This window comes from Crassostrea angulata, chromosome 6, assembly GCF_025612915.1.
Source record: "Crassostrea angulata isolate pt1a10 chromosome 6, ASM2561291v2, whole genome shotgun sequence".
NCBI classification, from domain to species: Eukaryota; Metazoa; Mollusca; class Bivalvia; order Ostreida; family Ostreidae; genus Magallana; species Magallana angulata.
Genome location: NC_069116.1, coordinates 57,703,196 through 57,726,827, shown reverse-complemented (window position 1 = coordinate 57,726,827; position 23,632 = coordinate 57,703,196). Strand labels below are relative to the sequence as shown.

The window sequence follows — 23,632 nt, the reverse complement described above, 5'->3', positions numbered from 1 at the left end:
AATGAATAAAGATGCTTACTAGTGGTGGAATAAAAGTCTTAAGAAACATTATTTCGGTAAGTTCTTGTATATAAACACAACTAAAGCGTTCTGTTTTTATCGCTTCTTCAGAATGAACTCGATAGCTAGCCTAACCAAATTTGCAGTTTTATGAACTACATAGTGGCGTCGGAAGCAAATTGAAAGTGGGGGGCTAGACTTATCATAAATCTTGACAAAAAAGGTCCTCGGTTAAGTTTTTCTTCATAATTGTAATTTAGGTCTTTGACAAAATCTCAAGCCTGACGGCTCTCAGGCTGATATACAGCGACCTCGGGCTAATATAGGATGCGATATAAAAATTGCCACGTAATAATCTGTATATCATAGGTGATCCATTTTTATCCGCACTATTGTCAACAGTTTTAAATAAAATTAAACAGATATGAAATGTCACAATGGGTACGACTCTGTTCACCTATGTAATTTAATCGATTGTCGTGGCCATCTTTTGACTGTTATGATCCCCTAGAAAATAAGAGCTCTTTATAAAAATGTAGGAAAGTACCAAAATTTAAAGGGCGAAATATATGATTTTTTATAACTAGATAATGGTTTACAGCTAAACAAATATCTTAAAACTTTAGTTAGCTCTGATAATTAATTTGTTAACCATCTAGCCAGCCTCCTTTAAAGCATGTCGATTGGTGCACAATGACTTCACGAGTTCGTGGTACCAAAACACAGATAGATATAGAGAAGCCTATCGTCATTATATTTACGCGACATAACCAATACATTATTTCACAAAATAGATTTACCTGCTCTGTGTATTCGACACTCTGTTTTGTTAAGTTTTAACAACAAGGAGTGAGTCGCTTTAGAAAAAGAAACTTAGTAATCATTTAATTTATAACTTATTGTGCTTGTTTTATTTTTTCATAGATTCTTTTAGCAATAAAATACAAATAATGTTTGGTTTGAGTAAAGCTGAGCTGCAAAATGATTAAATTGATCTTGAAATAAGCAACACTTACGAGGTGCAGAAAAGGACATCTTGTCCTAAATTATCACACTGATAAATCTTTTAAACATTAGCAAAGATAAAATAAAACTAGAGCAGAGCTCGTGGCAAAACCACGAGTAGGTCTTCCGTTGTTGCTGCGAGTTGAAAATATATGTGATATGGTGTCAAACGATTATAATTACTAAACTTTCAGTTCTGCTTTTGTTATAAAAACGTGTTGTGATTGAAAGCCTGCATATAAAACGTGTTTTGAAAAAGAAAATAAGAAAATGTTTTAGGAAAACTATTTGTCGCACACAGTTTATGTAATCGTAACAAACATTATTTAAAAAATGAGATATTTAATGGCGAGTTAAATTTTCAGAGGGTAGCAAGCATTGTAATAAACAGTATGTACTCATGTGTCATGTCAGTAATTGTGTTTTTTTTTTTAAACCGAACCCGTTTACAAAACACGTAACCTTTTCTCTAAGATAACTTCTTTATTTAGAATTGTTGCGTGCTGACAAAATTTACAGACCCTGAAACGTACTACTATACAACAACAAAAAAGCGTGCGACTTACGTGCGAAAAACGTTTCGTAATAACCGTTTAGTGTGAATCGTGAAGCGTTTCGTGTAAACCGTTTAGCGTTTCGGACAAAGCGTGCAGAATTTCGGACAATGCGTTTAAATCATTTCGAGCAAAGCGTGCGAGAACCATGTGAAACGTTTATCAGATTTCATTCGGAACTCTCTGAAAATTTGTTTCAAAATGGAGCCCGTGTTTTACATTACATGTACTTTAAACTGTTTGTGATTGGCAAAACTCTCTTGTAGGTATTTTCATGAAAAAAAAATCTAGAAGAAATGATATACTTATCTTTTAACAAAATTGAATTTATTTTTAACAAACAAAAGAAAGGTATATGTATTAAAAGACGATTAGTTACAGAGTACATGTATATATAACGTTTTTATACGATGTTTCAGTACTGGTACAGTTTTACCGGTAACGAATATTTGCCAGTATCGAATAATTTTTAGAAAAATTATTGGTGGAAGACAAAGTTGAGGTTTTAAAAAATTCTAGCTAGGTGATTATAACACAGAAATAAATATTATATCAGTACGTGAAGTTGTTTGCCATTTGCACGATTATTTACCGAATTGTTTACAAATTAAAAATGTGCCCCAGATATGAGCTACCGGATGTTCAAAGCAGAAAAAACGAAAGTGTCAAAACAATTAAGCCTAACTATGAAAATAAGTTTGTTATTGATCCCTATTTAGTGAATAATTAGTAAATATAATTCATTTAAAAAGATAATACATCATATCAAATAATAATGGAGCTTTGAATGAAATTACGACTTCAAATAGAACCACGTGTAGTTTTCCTAGTTACAGTTCATTGCGACAGCAGTATTATTTGGCTGCAAAAATTGATAGATATACGGGAAAAACAAAGGAAAATGGCAACTACTTATCATCAATTACTATTATAAAGTGTTTTTATGAAAATTCAATATTATAAAGTAACGGAAATGAAAACTGTTCAAGTCCAGTTTCAATTTGACCGGAAAACGGTATGATAAAAATAACGATCATATAATTTGTTTAAATGACATATTCCCACAATCGTTTTTCCTTGTTCATTTATAAGTCCATTAACATGTACCTCGAGAATATTTTTGAAATTAATTCGCCTCAAAATATTCGGTCAGAAGTGATAAAGGGCGCTTAATTCGATACTGGGAAACGAATTCGAAACTAGGAAACTGGAGGGGGTGTTGAAATTACTGTCTCCGTAATTCATCCTTTATATTTTCGGAAGTTTGATACAGTTTAGAAGGACAAAGAAACGCGATTTAAACAAAAAATAAAAACATTTGGAATTTTGATAATAATAGTTGCATGCACGAGAAACCGCATACTGATTCGTTACCGGTAAAATGACTGTACAATATTAAAATTCGCTATACATAAAAAATATTAAATACAGTTAGCAAAACATGATTTCTGTTGGAACAAGCCTTAATCAACTTTAACTTACACGAGCATGTTTTGATAAGCATGTATCTTTTTTAAATTTATTTACATCGATAACTCTTATTGAGACCACTCGCGGCACACATAACATCGGACATCGGGTGAGACCTGCACCTGGCTGAACCTGTCAATCAAACTATGTGTATTTGTTTTCATTGGATGGTCAAGCGTCTCTTTTTTTGTCAATAGCCAATGGAAAAATTTATGACTTCAAGGTAATTGGAATCAGTATCTGATGAAGCACACAATTTAAATGATGAGCAATGAGTTCGCTTCCATAATGAAACGAACATGTAGAAAAACTACAGATATGTGACCGACAGAATCTAATCTAAAGTTGTTTAAAACTCATGTGAATATTCTTTTAAATAATCATCGAATGTCTCAACTCAGGACATTCTTTTATCGTGCTAGCACCTACCGCAAACATGTAACATGGAACTTTGATTATAATTTGATTTGATTTTTAAACTACCTTGTACGCTATCGTATACACCAATGCTTAATCAACTGTACAAGTAAAATAAATTTATCTTTTCATCTTAAACCAAAATAATAGTTGAAAACATAATAAAATATAGTTGTGTCCGTGCAAAATGCCAAAATATGAAACATGAACGCGTGATAAGGTACAAGATCACGAACCGACCGCGGATCACTTGTCCAATCGTGCCGGATCTCCTCAGCCATGGGCGATGGATGATCATCATTTAAATGTTTAATATTTGGGGGGGGGGGGGGGGTTGTTGTTGATTTAAAACATTATTTGTACAGTTTATAAAATATTTTATATAAACAAACCAATATCGTTAATATCGTTCATTAATATTTATTTACACTCAAATTTAATTAAATAAATACAAAATGGACAAACTTTTATAACATAAAATTAAAACAGTTCTTGTATTTACGACTATATTAACTCAAACACGTTCATATGCATGGAAGTGTGCGTCTCGGTGTGCGAATCTTGTGTATAAATAACCGCTATGTAGTGCAGCCGTGGCTGAGATCCTCGGCCGTGGGCGAACGATAGATTACGTAAAGGTACAACGCACAGACCCACAGAGCTCAGAACCCAGTAAGCCTTGAAAATTGCAGTATAATGACCTTACTCTATCAAATAGAAGTTATTTATTTTAAACTTAAAACCCACAATTTATCTATATCTATTATTGCTTTAGATTGAGAATGACATTGCTTTTATTAATTAACTGAACGATTTCTTAATTGACACCCAATCGTTTAATCCATAAAAAAACATGTGTAATCAAAACGAAAACAATTCTTGGGTTTGCGGATAAATAAAATCATATATGAGAGACGCAACTCTCGTGTACTAGATAACCCCTGACCGCTAGGTAGTCCAGCCGCGACCATGGTGACCGATTTTCTCGGCCGCGGGCGAGGGAGAGCTTACGTAATGGTACACACCAGCTCTGATTCAAGGTAGATTTTAAATGTATGGAGTTAATAACTAAAATGTAATGCATAGATTTTTTTTAATTCCATATTTTGTGGTTTACTAGAAAAGAAAAACAATAATTTGTTTTCCAAATCCCGTTTTTAAGGGTTGAGCATTATAAGAACTTAACAACAATGACTTAAACTCCTAAAAAAAGCACGTATATTCTAAAAAAACAATTCTTATGAATTAATGCCGTTTGTATAAACCAGCATACTTTCTGCGGTGACTTTATGCCAGTTGTACGCGCAAAGACTTTCGTTAACTTGTCAAATGAAAACAGGTACATGTTAACATGTAAAGCTTTTTACACTCATACTACACAAATCACATACAAAATAACATTGTAGCGACCTTTATGAGATCCCAACAAACAACTTTTCCAGCGACAGCCATATCAAAATCCTAACCGTTTTTGAGTTATTAAGCAAACTTTTTTAGGGGCCATTGGCCCTTAATTTAAGGGGCCAGCCCTTTTTTATTGGTGTCAAATGAAAGCCCTCTATATTTTGCACAACTTTTATTCTACATGTCTTAACAAAATATTTTTCGTTTAAAAGATATAAAGGAAAATATGTCTAAATTTTTGCACTTTTTTGAATCCTGTTTTTTGACCCCCTACCTTTTCCTAAATAAAAAACGTAATCTAAAAACAAAAACAGATGTGCACAACTACAATGTCTCTGTTATTCAAATTCGTTGGATTCCCATTCCCTGCTATTATAGTCTCGGAGCCTTTGTCTGGAAACAAAAGGCCCTAAAAAATTTTAAAAGGGGAATAACTCTTTAACGGAAAGGAAATTCTAAATTTTATGAATTGCTTAAGATAGTGTTTTGTAAAGTACATTAGCCCTGAAAATTTGAGCAAAAACCGTTCAAAAATAAGCAAGATATGAAGCCTCAAAGTTCGCGTCTAGGAAGAAAAAAAAAAAAAGAAAACTAGAGCAAAGCTCGTTGCAAAGCAACGAGTGGGTCTTCCGTTAATGTCGAGAGAAAAGCTAGAAGTACCTGTAAGAAGCAGAGTTCTTAAGCCAAGAACAAGTGTAACTAAAACAAAAAGAAAAAAATTCGAATAATTCTTGGTACGACTTAACAAAATCCGAATAATTCTTGGTACGACTTAACAAAATCCGAATAATTTTAAGTACGACTTAAGAAAAACCTTTCCGATTTCAAGAATGTGTTCATGTACGACTTGACACGATTATTTTTGGTATGAATGATTTTTAAACAAAGAACGCAGAATCATAATTTCCGGAAAAATCAAATTTTAAACCCCAATTTCTCTGTAATGCATGGTCCGTTTTTAAAACGAATTTCAGCGTTAGATTAACCTTTAAAAGTTCTTTGTTTTCGCTAAATGAAAAATATCAAATTATCGCTTATAAAAAAGTTATCATAAAAAGACTTACTAGCCCTTTTAGCCCCTAATTAGAGGGGCCAGCACTTATTTCTTTATATTAAATAAAAGGTCTCGCAAATGTAAACATACTTTGTTCACATGTATTCACGAATTATTAAACATTTTCGAGATATCTGAACAGCTGTGTTTTAGGGGCCGACCCTTTAATTCCTTATCGGGGCCACCAGCAAAACATTTTAATTGCCATATTGTTAAGAACATTATTCTTAACATTTTGTGTTCTACATTGCTTTTCAAAATATTTCTCCTTTTTCAGATATTAATGATCAAAGTTTTGAACTTCTGGCCCCTTGAAACCCCTAATTACTTAACATATGACTTAGCTATGGTACTGTAAAGATAAACAGCTGTACAGTGAACATTTGTGCTTCTATAATTGATAACAAATTTTTGTTCAGTAAAGAGTTATTGTAAGAAGATTTTAGAGCCCTCATGGCCCCTAATTTGAAGGGCCAGCCCCTTTTTCTTGATATCAAATTAAAGGTCTTGCAAATATAAACATATTTAGTTCACCAAGTGTTCACAAAGTGTTAACTGTTCTCGAGATATCTGTATAAATGTGTTTTAGGGGCCGACCCTTAGAAACCTTAGTGGGGCCATCATCAACAAATTTAAAGTGGCATATTCTACAGAACATTATTTTGAGCAACTTTTGTTCTACATTGCTTTTCAAAATGTTTCTCCTTTTTCCGAAATAAATGATCAAAGTTTTGAACTTCTGGCCCCTTGAAACCCCTAATTACGTAATATATGACTAAGCTATGGTACTGTATAGATAAACAGTTGTACAATAAACATTTTTGCTTCTATGATTGATAACAAATTATTGTTCAGTAAACGGTTATTGTAAGAAGACTTTAGAGCCCTCTAGGCCCCTCATTTGAGGGGCCAGCCCCTTTTTCTTTATATCAAATTAAAGGTCTTGCAAAAATAAACATCTTTTGCATAACATTATTTCACAAAATATGTATACATCAAAAGATATTTCAGAAAATGTTAAAAAATTTCGTGGAAAATTTTGTGCTTATTTTCAGGTTCAGGCGAGCATCAAAGCCTCGCACAATTTCCATAAGTGAAGGCAATGGGGTACATCTACATACATTTATCTACAATACTTGAAAATTTCAAGCTTCTATCTTGATTAGTTTCGGAGGAGATGCGTGGACAAAATGACCCTTAAAAATTTACAAAACCGTCAATTTCTGAAACCGGAAGTGACGATATATGTTTAAATTTTAATAACCTCGAATATTTACGATACCAAATAAGTTCTGAAAATTTCGTGGAAATCGGTTAAATACTTTTTGAGATATAAGCCACAAAAAAAGTCAGAGGAAGAATAATAATAATGAAAAAGAATCCGAAGAAAAACAATAGGGTCTTCCGTTGGAAACGGAAGACCCTAAATAATCTTTCCCGCACAATAATAGAAAGGTCTTCCGTTGGAAACGGAAGACCTTAATAATTGGAATCAATAAGCAGTTATCCTGAAACCAAAAAATATTGTTTTTCAGCACGTGATTTTTATTAATGACAACTTTCTGCAATTTACATTCGTCTTTAGTATTAGTTTTAAATAAAAGATACTTAAAATTTTCGAAATATCATCAAGAAAAACACAGGAGTCGTCAAATGTTAGTGTCTGAATTATTCTTAAGACAGTTGGTCTTACTTTGAATCTACTGGTGATTTCATCCTCGATATTTTGCTTTAGATATTTGGTAATCGGTATAAAAAGTTATTTAAACATAATTTTTCAATGCAATTTTCTTTGAGATGCAGAAGTAGAGAAGATGATTTTATTTAAAAATGATAAAGTTTTGGCAATTTTGGCCTTTTTATTTGGAAATTGAGGAGCAAAAGGCGTGACATGTTCACGTTATATTCCTCTTATCCAAAAGATGGATCAAACCATATATAAAAGAATTGGCTATTTTCAAGTTTAACATGGTCATCTGGGTTTTAAATTTTTTAGTTTAGGTAAAATAATTGTTGAAAGATTCCTTATTTAGATGATTATGCTGTTAGAAATGGCAATTATTCAGACTATGAAAAAGATTGGGAAAAAAGTTTGTAAATTACTGTACATAGCTGTTTTATGTAAAATGTACATGATGGGATTGCATGTCTTTTTCTCTTTTTCTTTCTTTCTCTCTTAGATAACCGACAACCTTTTTACAAAATATTTTATAAATATATTTATTTATGTTAACCATACATGTTACACTGTAAAAGAGTTTTTAATAGAAAAAAAATGGTCATCTGTCAACGCACGAAGACTGTCGACGACGGAGGGAAACCAATCAGCAATATGTCGTATATCAGCGTTTTTTTACGTAAAATAGAAAAATAGATATAAGGACTCATGTGGGCCAGCGGGTCATATCTTGCACTTCATAAACTGAAATATCAGTATTATAACATTGTGGTATTCTAGTCATGTGACCAAGAATAAAATATCATGGCACTTGATAAGTATTAATATTTTGACACTAAAAAACAATTTTAAGATTATGTTCTTGACTTCAATTTATAATGTATATATAGCGTAACAACTGATATATTTTCTCTATTCAAAATTAAAACTGGTTTGGGTTTCCAAAGATTTCACATTTACATACGACAAAAAGAAGTCAAATTTACTTCTGTTAAAACAATATGAAATTTTTAAGCATTATGTTTTTTTCGGTTTATCTTCTTTTGTAGAAATTTCTGTGTCATTTTAATTTGATATACAAAGTTAATTTTTTCTGCTTACGTGCGGACAACTAGTACATATGTTTGGTAAAACAACACATTAATATATGAACGAATTAAACTCCTTTTGTTACGTCTTTACTTTTTTAATTTATTTAACCTTTAAAAAATCACTTTCTCGTACTAACAATTTTTTGTTTATGCTTACTTTTTTAACCAGGGGAATCGCATTTGAAATTAATGAGTCCTAAATGTTTCTCCAAAAGGTAAAATACATTTCAACAGAAACGTATTGTAAACCATAACGTCAACATTTTAAGACTGTATATCTATATGACTTAAAACTTTCGATTTACCTATATAATTGTGAAAATCGTTTAGAAAACACTTAACCAGAGGTCCACCCCAATAATTAATATGGAATTACTGATAACCGTTTCAAGGTGCAATAGAAGAATTTTCTGACTCAACATTTGCATGTTTGCTTATATTCATCAAGAAAACGAAGAAAATATTCTTAGATAAATCTTTGTCAGTTTTCACTGCCATGAGTTTTATAATGTCATGAAAGATGCAAACTGATGATGTGTTGAAAAATCAACGTGTACTTAAAAAATCTAAACATAAAATACAGTTCAGGTTTATTTCGATAGTTTTGATAAAGTCTTCTAATTTTGATTTATTTTTGGGAAAAATGAAACTAGTCTGCGAGATATTTCTTTTTATCGTTTGTATGTTTCAATTTATTTCTAGAAAAAAAAATACTTTTGTTATTTGGACATGCAAAAAAGACAAGACTTAACAAATATGTCATCTAACTTCACAGAATTTGTTCTCTTTACCAAGTATTTTTTTTTTGTTTAATTTCAGTTGAAGAAAAAATCACATGACTCAAAATTGAACTAAATAGGATATTGAATCAGAAACGTATTGAATAATAATCAACACGAAGAATGTGTTGATTCATTTACTGGAATACCTATCTCTCAGTTACAATTGTTTATTTAAGAATAAACAGGAATTTAAAACGTTCACCGGGATATGAAGTTGGTTGGTCACGTGATCAAATCCTGTGAAGCCCGAAAGGCTTCTTAGTAGATTTGACCACGTACCCACCAACTTTATATCCCGGTGAACTTTTTAACATTGCTGTTTATAACTTATATTTACGTTTGAAAAAGACAAATCGTTCAGAACTGTTAAAATTGGCGAGATTATATGTTTACAATAATCCAAGCGACAAGCAATAAGCGCGTGCAATGATTATTGTGATTTCACTAAAACGTTCAAACAGAATTAAACGTTTTCGCTTTTCTATAGGTTCATATAAGGAAACATATTTGCAAATGTAAATATTTGTTGATAATGTTAATCATATGACATATATGTTTAAAGTTATGCTTCTTTGTGGTAAATGTGGTACTTTGATATTGTACTGCTCTACACGACCTTGCAATCCGGTTTAACATTATTATCTCGCTTATTTCAAAGCACAAAACAAAATTTACTCTTTAAAAGATATAACTTTAGGGGGCTGAGTGATCGACAAATTAACCATAAGATCTACCGTAAATTTTAAGATATGGTTAGTTAGCTATAAACTATCATTTCGTAAGAAAAAATCCTTATATTTGCCTTTAAAATTTTGGTATTTCCTTATATTTTAATACAGAGCTCTTCTTCTAAAGAAGATCAATAGAGCCACGACCATCGAGCCATCCATGTGTCTTTTGTAGATATTATAATGTATAAAATAAAAAAAAATCATCGCTTGCTTGCTTAATATTTATATATGCATTGCAAATTTAAGCATCTAAAGTTTTTAAAGTATTTTGTACACTCTATTAATAATATTTATATTCTTCACATGAATCTAGTTAGTCAGGTTTTAAAGCATCTAAATAATTTTTTTATAACCAAATGTAATACTGGTATTTAAGATAACAAACACAACTTAGTTATAATGTTCTGTGGAGATATGAATTTTACTAGATCTATAAAAAAAATTCATATTTTCACATATTTGCCAACAATCATATACCCATTAAATATCGCCAAATTTGTGAAATTGTGATACAACCTTTTTATGTCACATTTGCAATATACTAGAGAAATTATTAACCTTTCGATTTTGGGCACATTTTGAAAGAAACTGAACCACCGTCTTTTATTGTAGTTTATTTTAAAAATTGCTTCAATTGCTGCTAATAATTAAAACGAAATAATCTTTAATTGACAGAGATTTCTTTGTACCTTTTTAAAACTATCCATGTTAATATGTGTAATTAAATATCCAGAGGAATAATGTTCAATAGAGATATAAAACTCGAAATTGAGAACCACTGCAGGTTTTAGTAGCTGTTTATTCATCACACAAAACATAAACTTGGAACATCAATAATGCATCAACAAAAGTAATGTAAGTCACTAACTAAAAACAAAAATACCTTTAAGGTTTATTTCTAAGCCAGGATTTTTTTCAATTACTTTTAGTTAGAAAAAATATTTTGCCCATATTTAGAACCGGATAAGTCACAAATCTGATGTTGTTTTTTTCACAATGTAAAATGTGATCATGTATTCTGAAAAAGACTGACTGGTACTGCTCTATACGACCTTGCAATCTGGTTTAACATTATTATTTCGCTTATTTTTAAAGCACAAAACAAAATTACCCATTAAAAGATCTAATTTGAGTAGGCTGGGTATTCAACAAATTATCCATCAGATCTACCTTAAGTAGACTGTGTGGTCAACAAACTAACCATCAGATCTACATGAAGAAAGCTAGATGGTCAACAAACTAACCATTAGATCTACCTTAAGGAGGCTGGGTGGTCAACCAATTAACCATCAGATCTACCTTAAGGAGGCTGGGTGGTCAACCAATTAACCATCAGATCTACCTTAAAATTTTGACTGATCATGATTTGTTCAGCTATAAACTACTTAGTAAAACACATTCTTATACTTTTCCTTTATAATGTGAATGTTTTCCTATACCTTTATACATAGCCCTTTTTTCTTAAGGAGATAAAATTTAGTGTAAAATGGCCTTAACCACCCTGCTTTGTTAACAGCTAAGGATTATTGTTAAGATTTATCAGAGGGTTGGATACAATGACTACTTTTTATGGAGGTTTATTCATAATAAATGTTTCTTCTAGTATATGGTTATAAACATTTCTGTGTATCATTGAATATGTATCTTTAGTCCCAATCGGAAATTTCCTGATATTTACCCAACTTCGGACCCAAAATTTCCAATTCTAATTAGAAAAAATATTTGTACCATTTGTCAAAAATTTACGTACGTCTTGTAGCATGTTCCGGTAATAAATACCTCGTGTTTAACTACTACCAATAGTAGTAGTTAGTCTGCAATCATCATATCTCATAACAGCAAGTATTATGTACAAAAATCTTAACCAAAAAAATCCCACTAGCAAGTATTATGTACAAAAATCTTAATCAAAAAATCCCACTAGAATCAAACCAAAAATATCATCTTTCTTCCGGAAAGTAAACGAAGAATCGACAGATGCGATGCCGAGGCTGAAAACTTACGAATTTTCCCAACTATCCTGTTCTAAGGCTGTTTTCCCAATTGAAAGGGCCCAAGCCCCCAGTCTCAAATTGGTAAAAAAAAATCTGAATAAGTATAAAAAGAAAAACAAATAATCCATTTAGGACAATGCATTGATATCAATAGTAAGTGCCTTAATGAAGGGGTGATATTAATGGGATTAAATAATAAAAAACAAGAGAAAAATTAAGTAAAAAAAATATTGAGAGTGATGATTTCATGTTATCAACTTAGATGTATTATTATGACCAAGAACCGATGCTTTAAGTATATACAACAATAACAAATTATCGCATACATAAGTTGTGAATGAACATTATAAAGAGTTGTGAATGAACTTAATGAATTGGAACAAAACTTTGAAATTTTGAAAAACAAGAACTCTTAACACATTGACACTGGCTTCAAATATTACAATACCCCATATTGTATTTTGCCATTTGTACGATATTTCCTAGACATAAAAATATACTTGCATATGGATGTGGATAGACTCGAATGCTATACATGTACATTGTAACAAGTAGTACTAGCTTGCTTTAAAAAACCAAAACATCAACAAGACCTACACGTTTAACCAATATTTGTAAAGTGTTATTTAGAGATGCAAGCATTCGATCAATACAGATGATATTTAACAAAATAACATAATATGTATGATGAAAAAAAAATTGATGTTCAGTGCATCCATCATTATACATATCTCATATTTTCTTTGAGCGATTACAATATTTAAAAAAAAAAGAAAAATGAGTCGTTTCAAAAAAAAACAAACACCCAATAATTTGTACGGCGGTGATTTTTGAAGTAAAGTAATAATAATGGCCAGCATGACATCCATCTTAATAAAAAGATCTCACAATTGTAACGTTAGTGAAATCACGGTCAGCACGGGTATAGATGAATGTATTTCTGCCACAGACATTACATTACGTGATTTCACCCGAACCGACTTTGCATCTGTAGGGACAATCGAGTAAGGGACATCAGTGACAACAGGAGGCACCGTGATATCCTCTGTGTCTTCGCACAATGGCAATCCTGTGAAATAAAAAAATCACACAATGACTTATCTGGTAGGTGTCCTACGTTTACAAATATGACGTTTTTATTTATGATTTAAACACCCCACCTCCTCTTTCCTGAGATGTCTCGGTTTTGTAACACTTGAAAGCATAACGCCTGTTCCTGCTGTATGTGACACAGTCTTCTTTTGTGACATTACAATTCTTCAAAGTGTCAGCCGAAGCGTTTGAGATTATATCACAAAGTCTCGTGATCTGGAATTTTATACATACAGGATATGGCGATAGAAAAGCTATATAGAAACTATCATGTTTGCATTTATGTTTTTCAAAAAGATTAGAACAAGTGGACAAGAAAAAAGAAATTAAAGTGATAAACACAGTTACATTTTCCATTTTATCCTCGCAAAAATTTCCCTTGTAGTGCGGTGGGCATGTACATTTGATAGCTGGAGCTACTTCATCCCCATTGCAAGTCAGATTGCCTCCGTTGATACATGGTCCTTTGTTATTCAAACTGTGTATTTTACAATCCGGACCTAAACAGGCGAGTAAGAGAAATATTGAAAGATTTTAGGTGATTACCCAGTAAAAGTGATTTCCAAATAAATCTGATGTGTTGTACCATAACTAAAACATGTTAAGTTTGAATAATTTAAGGTCCACTCGACAAACATATACGTTATGTTACTTAATCATATATAAAAAGTATTTATATAAGAATTTTTAAACCCTTCTTTTTTCATTCATTACGACAAATCAAATAATATATTTGATTTGTCATTTACAAGTATAGGCTGCATGCTTATTCAATCCTTTTTAATCGACAACAAAAATCTGCACATATGCAAAAAGCAACAAATGTATCGTTTGCACAGTTCAGTAAAATCATATACCTGAAACTGCAAGCTTTAATTCTTAGTTTACTAACATTTTAATTTCGTCACAACGTCTGATTTCTCGCCGTGTGGACAAGAGGAGTAACTGTGGTATTTAGTGGCTTCATACACGTTGTGGAAGGAACAAACACATTCCTGTTTTATGTACACTTCCGATTTGCCACATCTCAGCATTCCTACCACTAAACAACATTTTTTTAAAATCTATTTTGTAAACGTTCAATTAAGACAATATCTGCACATTTTAAATCTTTACTTGGCATAGTTTTGGTGAGAAATTTGCTCCGTAAATATCACATTTCATAAGCGATTCGGTTAATTCATGTTTCGAAGGATACTGCTGTGTAAAAATTAAAAATTAGCTATTGTTTTATCAGAAATGAGATTAGAACATAAAACAGATATGATTGGTTTGTGCGCTTATATTCTCATTAAAATAAACTGCGCTAAAAGCAGCATTTTCCGTTAGCCCAAACAATTAAATAATACACCAATGTTACTTACTTTTTAATAGATTCTAGTTGCAAACCCTTTTATCGAATCATTTTGCAAACACGTTATTTGCCTCAGTTTACAGACACGAATAACGACTAAAGTGCAGATATTCATACATGCTAAATACCGACACTTTTGCAGGAACTATTTTGCCTTTTTTTTAAAATTTACCTGCTCTGTTTGCTTGACACTCTATTGTGTTGTTTTTTGCCAAAAAAGTAGGAATTGCTGTAGAAGAAGAAATATATCTAGAGGTCATCTAATAAATAATTTATTGTGCTTTTTTTATTTTGGATAGATATTATTTTTGACAACCAAATTTTTCCAATAAAGGAATTCCACCATACACCAGAAAAACTTGTACATTATCATAATCCAATGACTCCAAGTTTCTTTGCAAAGAAAATTGAACAAATTATTGCATTAAAGGTCGTTTATTCAATGAATTACATTTGTATTGTTTTAAAATGAAAACAACAGAGTAAATAATAAAAACAATCTTTGAATAAATGACAATTATTTTGCAAAGATGGGGTTAAAACCGCCACCTCACAAATAAGCAGTGTTTATATGAAAATATGGAGAACATTATGACGTCTTACATACTATATCTTATGTTTAAATGAATGTGGGTGGGCAGATCAAACAAAGTTCATGAAAACATTTTGCGTCCAGCAGGCAGAACAGAAAAAATAATAATGAGATAATATTCACATCTGACATGATATATTACGACACCGGTTACATAAAGATATTCGATGTTGGACGTGTTAATTGACCTATGGTGAAAACATACTTTACACCTAACACTCGGTGACCCTGTTGTGCGCAAATGCAAATTACAGACTATCAAACAATCTGGGTAACTTGACCATGGGGTGTTAATGGATATACCCCCTGCATGCGTACATATGCTTATTATACATTTATAATGCCAGCTTGATTTACAAAGAGATATAAAGTTGACACATACATCCTATGAATAATTACAAAATTTGTTCCCAAAAATGTTTTTGTTTACAATAAAATTAGTTTTTGTAGTAAAATGCTTATGTTAAATGATTGTTTAACTTTTAAATATTTAATAATAAAAAAAAGCAACACTTACGAGGTGTAGAAATGTACATCTTGTCTTGAACGATCACGCATTGTGTAAGTTCTATAAAAAAAAAAAAACAAAGCTTGATGCTAGTTACATCGTTTTCAGAGAGTAAAATTAAAACAACATACTATTCTTTGCGCTAACAATTATTATGCCCCCTTCGAAGAAAGGAGGGCATATTGCTTTGCTGCTGTCTGTCGGTCGGTCCACCAACAGTTTCCGTTCATTTTCTTTGCAGAGAATGAACATATTGAAATTATTTTTGGTATAAAGGTATAAAGGTTTATCATGATAATATCGAGGTCAAGTTCGATATTGGGTACGATCGAGCAATTTTTGAGTTATGGCCCTTGGACTTAGAAAATTTTAATTTTTTGCAGTTTCTGCTCATTTTCTTCGCAGAGGATGGACATATTGAAATTAAATTTGGTATAAAGGTTTATCATGATAATATCTAGGTCAAGTTCGATATTGGACACAATCGGGCAATTTCCGACAGAGTTATGGCCCTTGACGTAGAAAAATTCTAGTTTTTTGCAGTTTTCGCTCATTTTCTTCGGAGCGGATGCACGTGTTGAAATTACATTGGGTGTACAGGTTTATCATGATAATATATAAGTCAAGTTCGATATTGGGTACAATCTAGCAATTTTCGACAGAGTTATGGTCCTTAGACATAGAAAAATTCTAGTTTTTTGCAGTTTCCGCTCATTTTCTTCGCAGAGGATGAACATATTGAAATTAAATTTGGTGTACAGGTTTATCATGATAATATATAGGTCAAGTTCGATATTGGGTACGTTCGATATGTACGATCTGTTTGTCCTTTAAGTTACACATGCAATCACCATCGATCTCAATGATCGGTATAGAGCCTTGTTTCTGTTTACATTGGTTCGATATAGCGGTAAAAATCTTTTTATCTGATTATTATAGATGCTAATTAGTTTTAAACATAACTAAACAGTCTCTAGCGTTTATCACATTCATTTAGGTTTAAACCTCGAATTTTCTTTTTGAACATTCAAATCAAAAACAAAAGCCTGGCCTGGACATTTTTAACATAACTATGAATTGTGGGTTCTTTTCTCGATTACCACTCGACGACTGACACTTAAATTTTGGAAGTATATTAGAAATGCCCTAAAAAACATTGTAAAAATTATAAACGAAAAAATAAATTTTGACAAAGATAAAATGTCTATCTTTAATTTGATAGATATGAATCTTGAATATTTCCTAGTTACAGTGTACGGGTGTCCGATACACTTTTTTGGAGTTGATTTTAATCAGCTCTCCTATGCACTTACTCGGGCAAACCGAAAGTCAAACAGTGTTTGGACCTAAGCACAAATCAATACCACTGACAACACTTAGTTCCTGAAAATAATCGATAAATTCAGATGCAATGTATTCTGAAGCATTGATTTTCAAGAAAACCTATTTATTAATACCATGAAAAAAGTAAGATTTTAAATGGTACAAACAGTTTAGATATTGATTGAAGTCGTAAGTATTCATACACTAGACTTCAATATACTAGTCTCGTTCAACCAGACGCTCGGCTGTCTCCATTAATATCCGACAAAACAGAGAGTCTCTCTTGCTTGTCGGAGATAAACGGAGACAGTCGAGCGTTTGCATTAGTTAAACAAAACTAGAGTTCAATCTTGCCTGAATCCATACAATTTCTCAGAAATATTTCGATTACTGATACTACTTGCCATGCAAAATTACATATCGCTGATTTTAAAATAAATGATAATCGATAAAATCAACTTCTGTCAGTACTTCAGTACTTTGATTAAATTTCCGATCAATATTTCGGTTTTTTTTTTCATTAATTACACAAGTGAAAATATTACCTGTATTGAATGAGTATATTTGATTTAATCATTTTATTTAATTAAAGTGCAACTCCTGCTAATTTGTTCTGTAAGAACACACCTGACGCTTTAAGGAAATGAAAAATATGATACCGGTAGTTTTGCTTTCGTGTCCTTCGAAATAAAGATAGAGTCTAATTATTGGTGTATTTTCATCACAGTACACGAAATAAACATAGAAATAACTGACTGTATGTTTTTGACAAACTGATGCTTACCTTTTTGTTGCAGCAACACAAAACGGAACCAGTTCAGGAGACTGACTACCATTAATTCAAACTCCATTTTTGTTTTAGATTCCAATACTAAAAACGAAAGTATCAAGGCTGTATTTAAACTATATAATTTGGGTTTTTGGGGGTCGTGGACTACACTACACATCTGGGAAACTTTCTTTTCCAAGTACTTTTTAAAAAAAAGATCCTTTACTTAGTATTTGTTAAGCTTGTACTTTTATATGCATTTTTATTTTGCAAATATATCTGATAAATCTATCATGAACAAGAACAAAGCAACCTATATAAAATAATTTCCTACGCTTTCCTTTATATTAATACAATTTCTTAACATTAGTTACATTGTGGGAAAACACACGTCATAAAAAGTAGTACAGTGCATGTTTTTTTTTTTTTAAATAAAAACCGTAGAAATGTATATTCAATGTGTATTTTTAGTGACATGTTGTTTTCAAAGAAATGGTCAGAAATAAAAGGTAAACGTTCATGAAAACGTGAAGGGTTTGATAATGGCGTAAAAACTGGATATTTTCGACGTCACGCATGGCGCCGCCTGGCAAAAGTAGTTTTTACCAATTATTTTTTTTCTCAAGAAATAAATAAGACAGGCATGCATTTGAAGTTTAAGAAATTGTTAAGAAAAAACACAAAAAACAACACATAGTTGTCTTATTAAATTCATTGGACAGATTTCAAGGTGTGTGTGTGTGCCGTCTACGAAATTTTGGGAGAACATTAGTACATGTAATATTAGATAACTTTTCAGAAATAACGGTTTAGTAAATATTTTTGAACACACAAATTATATTGACAAAAAAACCTCCATATATATAGTTGTGGTCAATGGTCAAACTATAATTGAGAGACACTCGCATTATATGTATATTTCAATGTTTATGTGTCTTTTAATTTTAAAAAGTAAAACGTTCTATTAACTCTTCTAGACTTTTATTGTGGGGGTTGGGGATAAATATTAAGCATTTATAACCAGCAACTTTTTAAATCACTAAAATGTAAAACTGTTATATGTCTATCTAAATGTTTTCTAATGAAATATACACAGCGATTCATATAAATTGATCTAGACCATATATCATTTGCTGAAAATTGAAATCATGTTCCAAAAGTGAGACTTTGAACATGTTCTTAAAATTAATTGTAACCAGCGAAAAAGTTTCAAGAGAAATTGATCCATCAGACACAAGTGTATTTACTCCATTGCTATCTACAATTTGAATAAACCAGAATGTCTTTCAATGTGATATTTGGTTAAAAGACGAGCTAAAAATTGAACAACGTTATGAAGTGAAAGTTACATATTGATATATCAATACTCTTGTTTATGGATATACGGCAATCGTGTGCAGTTAGTAATACGTTTTATCCCAGTACACAGAGATAAACTAGGCTCATCATATGCTGCTATTTTAAACCACTGTGGACCATAGCATTTGATTTATATTTGAAGCATATACTTGACTTTTTATGAAGTTATATTCTACTTTAGATTTCTGCTAAAAAGGAAGTATAAACACTGATTAATGGTGGCTCTACTTTTTACACTCTATGATCTAGCATTAATATATATGTTATCTATTTTTAAATATAAAGGCTGTGTTTTAATACTTACAATGGACAATAGTACGAATATATAAACACTGAACACACAATCGATATCTATGCCTATGATTTATAGAATCAATGATACAATTGTGCATTAAAACAATAATTCATAAAAAAAAAAAACTTTTTAATGCGTGCTGACATCAATATTGATTTGCAATCTCTAACAGAGAGGATTGGGGAGGGTAAAGTGAAAATAGTATCTGTTAATTATTTGGTAGGTTATTTTGAAAATAAGACGCAAAAAGTATTGATTTTCTAGACACGTCATTAAAAATAATGGTTTTTAAAACAAAAACAAGCTAATTGTTAGTTTGATTTTAAAAACAAAGTATACGCTACCTACAATAACAAAACTATTACCCTCACATTCTTTATGCAAACCGTTTGAACATTTTTAAAAGATTGTTTTCTATTGAATCCGATGCAGAAATTTGTCTCCCCCTCCCACGTTTTGACCACATCCTACCCCGGAGATTATAGTGAGAACAAACTTGAATCTACCATACCTAAGGATGCTCCCTCACAAGATTCAGCTTTCCTGGCTGATTCTAAGAAGATTTTAAAGATTTACTATATATATTCCTATGTAAAAAATCAAACCCTAATCGTGGTCCCACCTTACCCCTGGCCTGGGGTCATGATTTTCACAACTTTGGATCTACACTACCTGAGTAGGCTCCCGCATAAGTTTCAGTTTTCCTGGTCAAATGGTTCTTGAGAAGAAGATTTTTTAAAATTTCTCAAAAATTCTGAATTATTTCTTATTATCTCCCTTTGAGAAAATGACGTGGTCCTTTATTTTCACAACTTTGAATCCCCTTTCTTTAAGGGTGCTTTATACCAACTTGGTTAAAATTGACCCAGTGATTCTGGAGAAGATGTTAAGAGTGTGAAAAGTTTACGGACAGACAGACAGAAGAAAGACAGACATGTGGTGATCAGAATATCACACAAGCTTTCAGCTCGGGTTAGCTACAATTTGACCAAAATCCTTATCATGCCCCTTTAAATTGTGGCCATGCCCCTTTAAAGCACATTACTTTTCTAATCAGGGTTTAATTTTAAAATGGTCACAAAATGTTAAAATGTTTTAAAGTGTTCGGCTCTATTAGATGTAATATAAGACAGCGCCCAGATTCTAAATTATACTAGTGATGCAAGGATAATGCCCATAAGTCATATGAAAGTAGGTCGAGACAAAGAGCCTGGGAGAGATGTCGTTAGACTGATTTTGTTCCGTCTTTAAACTAAAAGACAACAGAATAAGTCATTTTACAAAACTAGAAATTGAACATGAGGAACCTTTTCCATTTTCAAATTAAAACAGTTTTGACATGATTATTTTATCATCTTAACTAAACCTATTTCTGGCCTGTGCCAAGTTACTTCTGTATTTTAAAAAAAATTACTATAGTTAAAGTTTGTTCAAATAGAAACCGGTTAACGCCATTCACCGATTGCGTCCTGTCATCACTATGTCAACACCATGCAGTTATTTCTTCAATAATGTGTTGATCAGGGATAGGATAATTGAAAAAAGTAGTTGTAATTGGGTGTAAATAATAACATTTTTTAATTTGAAGTTATGTGTAATTGAGTCTGCCTTCAACTACATGTAAGTGATATATTTAAATACGCTTAGATATTATGAAATAGATGAAATTCCAACTGTATAGATAATGAAATTTATTTAATAAGATATGAAAAATATCTTCACGATTTAAAGAAAAGAAATATTTCAGATAATTAACAGCATATTTCAAACTTTTCAGCTTTAGATAATGAACATAAACTTTTTTGGTTAGTCAATATTGAAGAAAAGAAAATTTTGAGGGCAAATATATAAATGATAACATTTTATAGTAGTTTTACACTTTTTGTACATTTAACTCCGTTTAAGTGAGGTGGTACAATGCTGTTCGAATTAATAATAATATAACCTATATCTTATAATATACGACGTACACATTTAACTTGGATTTATTTCAAACTGCTACGTCAGATGGAAGTTTTGCTAGAAATTCATGGGTAAATTTTTTCTGCGATCACCTCCGTCTTTCGACCAAAGCTTACAACCGATTCAACTACAATGCATAACACCTGTACGTCATAAAAATCAGCCTTCGATTGGCATCTACTGTCTTAGATATACGACGAAAGGCTAAAGGGTCGATGGAAGTTGACATAATTGCTTCATACTTCGGGTAAATCCTTCCAAATTTTGCACTGGTGAGCAAATTCAAAAGGCATCGGTTTTGAATGATCAACATACAAGTTAAGGCTCTTTGACACACCAAAATTTTATTTGATGGATTGATAGAGATTTTTTTTTTGAAATGTGATTCCACAAAACAGAGATCAATATCGGCTTTTGGTTATTTTATATGTATTTTTGTATTTTTTCAGTGAAATAGGAAAAACTGTTTTGAGGACAAACGGGTATTTTATAATTAAAGCTTAAAACTTGGTGTCAATAAATGTGTAATATAATTATGAATAAATACATGCCAAAGATTGTTTGGTCAAGTATTTAATTTTTTATCTAAAAAATTTCTGAAAATCGAAATTGTAATTATTTTATACCTTTTAATCCATTGATAAAATTCAAAGAATAGCATAGAGTCACAAAGTACTTACTAAACAATGAAATTTATAAAAAAAAAAAAATTGAAACGAAAATGTAAAATTTCATTTTACAGCTAAACAACCTGATATTTTTTCAAAATTGTGACACATTCCAACTTTATATGATTTCGTTCCGAATATGGAATTCCATATACGTGTAACAGTTAACTAGCGTTTTTATCAATAGATTTAATAAATATCTACAATTCTTGTTATTTATTTCAAAATTATTTTTTTAAATATCATAAAGTTTATATGGCTGTCTTTGATAAGTATTTATATAGATAATTGTATTGTTCATTAATTAATACCAAATTTTTAGCTCTAAGATATCATGTTCGCAGCTAAACCGATGTTTCGGTTTCTTTATAAAAACAACAAAAAAATCATATAAATTAATTGGAAGTCGATATAGGTGTAATTTTTGTATAATAATTTCTCAAAAGTGATTTTTCATCAATCCATCAAATAATGCATTTGTGTGTTGAGACACCTTAAACTAATTGAAGTGGATATTTTAATTATACTGTCACTTATTACTTTTGTCACACAAATGTTTCTGCAAACATGTTTATAATTGCAAATATATTTTGAATATTTTGAGATATTTTGATTATTGACACAAACACGCGGTGCATGGAAATCGCATTTACATAAAAGTGACAACTTCCATCCACCCTTTATCTTTTCGTCGCATATCGAAGGCAGTAGATGCCGAACAAGGAAGCGTTGAATGTACATTTATCATTTGATAATAATAAAGAGATTTGTTATGATTAAGAATAAAAGAGGTTGGGTTTTTTCCTGTCACATTTAGATCATGATTGACTTTAAATAGTTAGAGTTAAAAAGTACAATGTATCATATATATGCATCTCTATAATAACAACAATTAATAGATTTATTTAGGTAACAAAATATTGTAATACCTGATTGTGGATCAGCGTCCACTTCAAATAATTATGACAAATGCTGTTAATCAAGTCAGGATCCTGTTAAACAATAATGTGTGCGTATAGAACACTATTTTTGATAAATACCAACAAATAATAATTTCATTATCTGCTTTCACACTTAGCATTCTCACTGAATAGTGTTTATGTAAATACTATAGACAATCAAAAATATTACGCTATTTAATTAGAGTTTAACTGTGAATTAAAAAGTAAAGGAACTTACAGTATGAGGTCATGTCAGAAGTCGTATTTATTTGAAGTATAATCTCAGACATATAATGTCCACCTTTCCTGAGCTCGGCCAAAACTAGCCCTCACTCGAAAACTACCTGCCGCGCACCGCGCAAAAATTCTCCCAGCCAATCAACAACCAGAATTAAATATAGAACTGACCATTTGCTATTTTTAACTTTAAACGATAACACGTATAACACAACTTTTTAATATGAATGATTTTATTATTGTAATGATAAACGTTAATTTGTAAAGCTGAAATAAAAAATGCATAAAATAATATTTACGCAATTCAACACTATCACAGTAAAATTTTATTAAACAAAGCGAATTTAGTTCC

At 31.2% G+C, this 23,632-nt stretch overlaps 1 protein-coding gene across 1 annotated transcript; it reads right to left on the bottom strand.

Annotated features, from left to right (window-relative positions):
- Positions 1-11,138: 11,138 nt before the first annotated feature.
- On the bottom strand, positions 11,139-17,906 carry LOC128189844 (uncharacterized). Its single transcript, XM_052861613.1, has 7 exons — positions 17,834-17,906; positions 15,736-15,786; positions 14,799-14,855; positions 14,165-14,314; positions 13,621-13,772; positions 13,341-13,488; positions 11,139-13,249 (listed from the first exon to the last, which is right to left on the bottom strand). The coding sequence occupies exons 1-7, from the start codon at positions 17,898-17,900 to the stop codon at positions 13,065-13,067; spliced, it is 810 nt and encodes a 269-aa protein (XP_052717573.1). The 5' UTR covers positions 17,901-17,906; the 3' UTR covers positions 11,139-13,064.
- Positions 17,907-23,632: the final 5,726 nt, after the last annotated feature.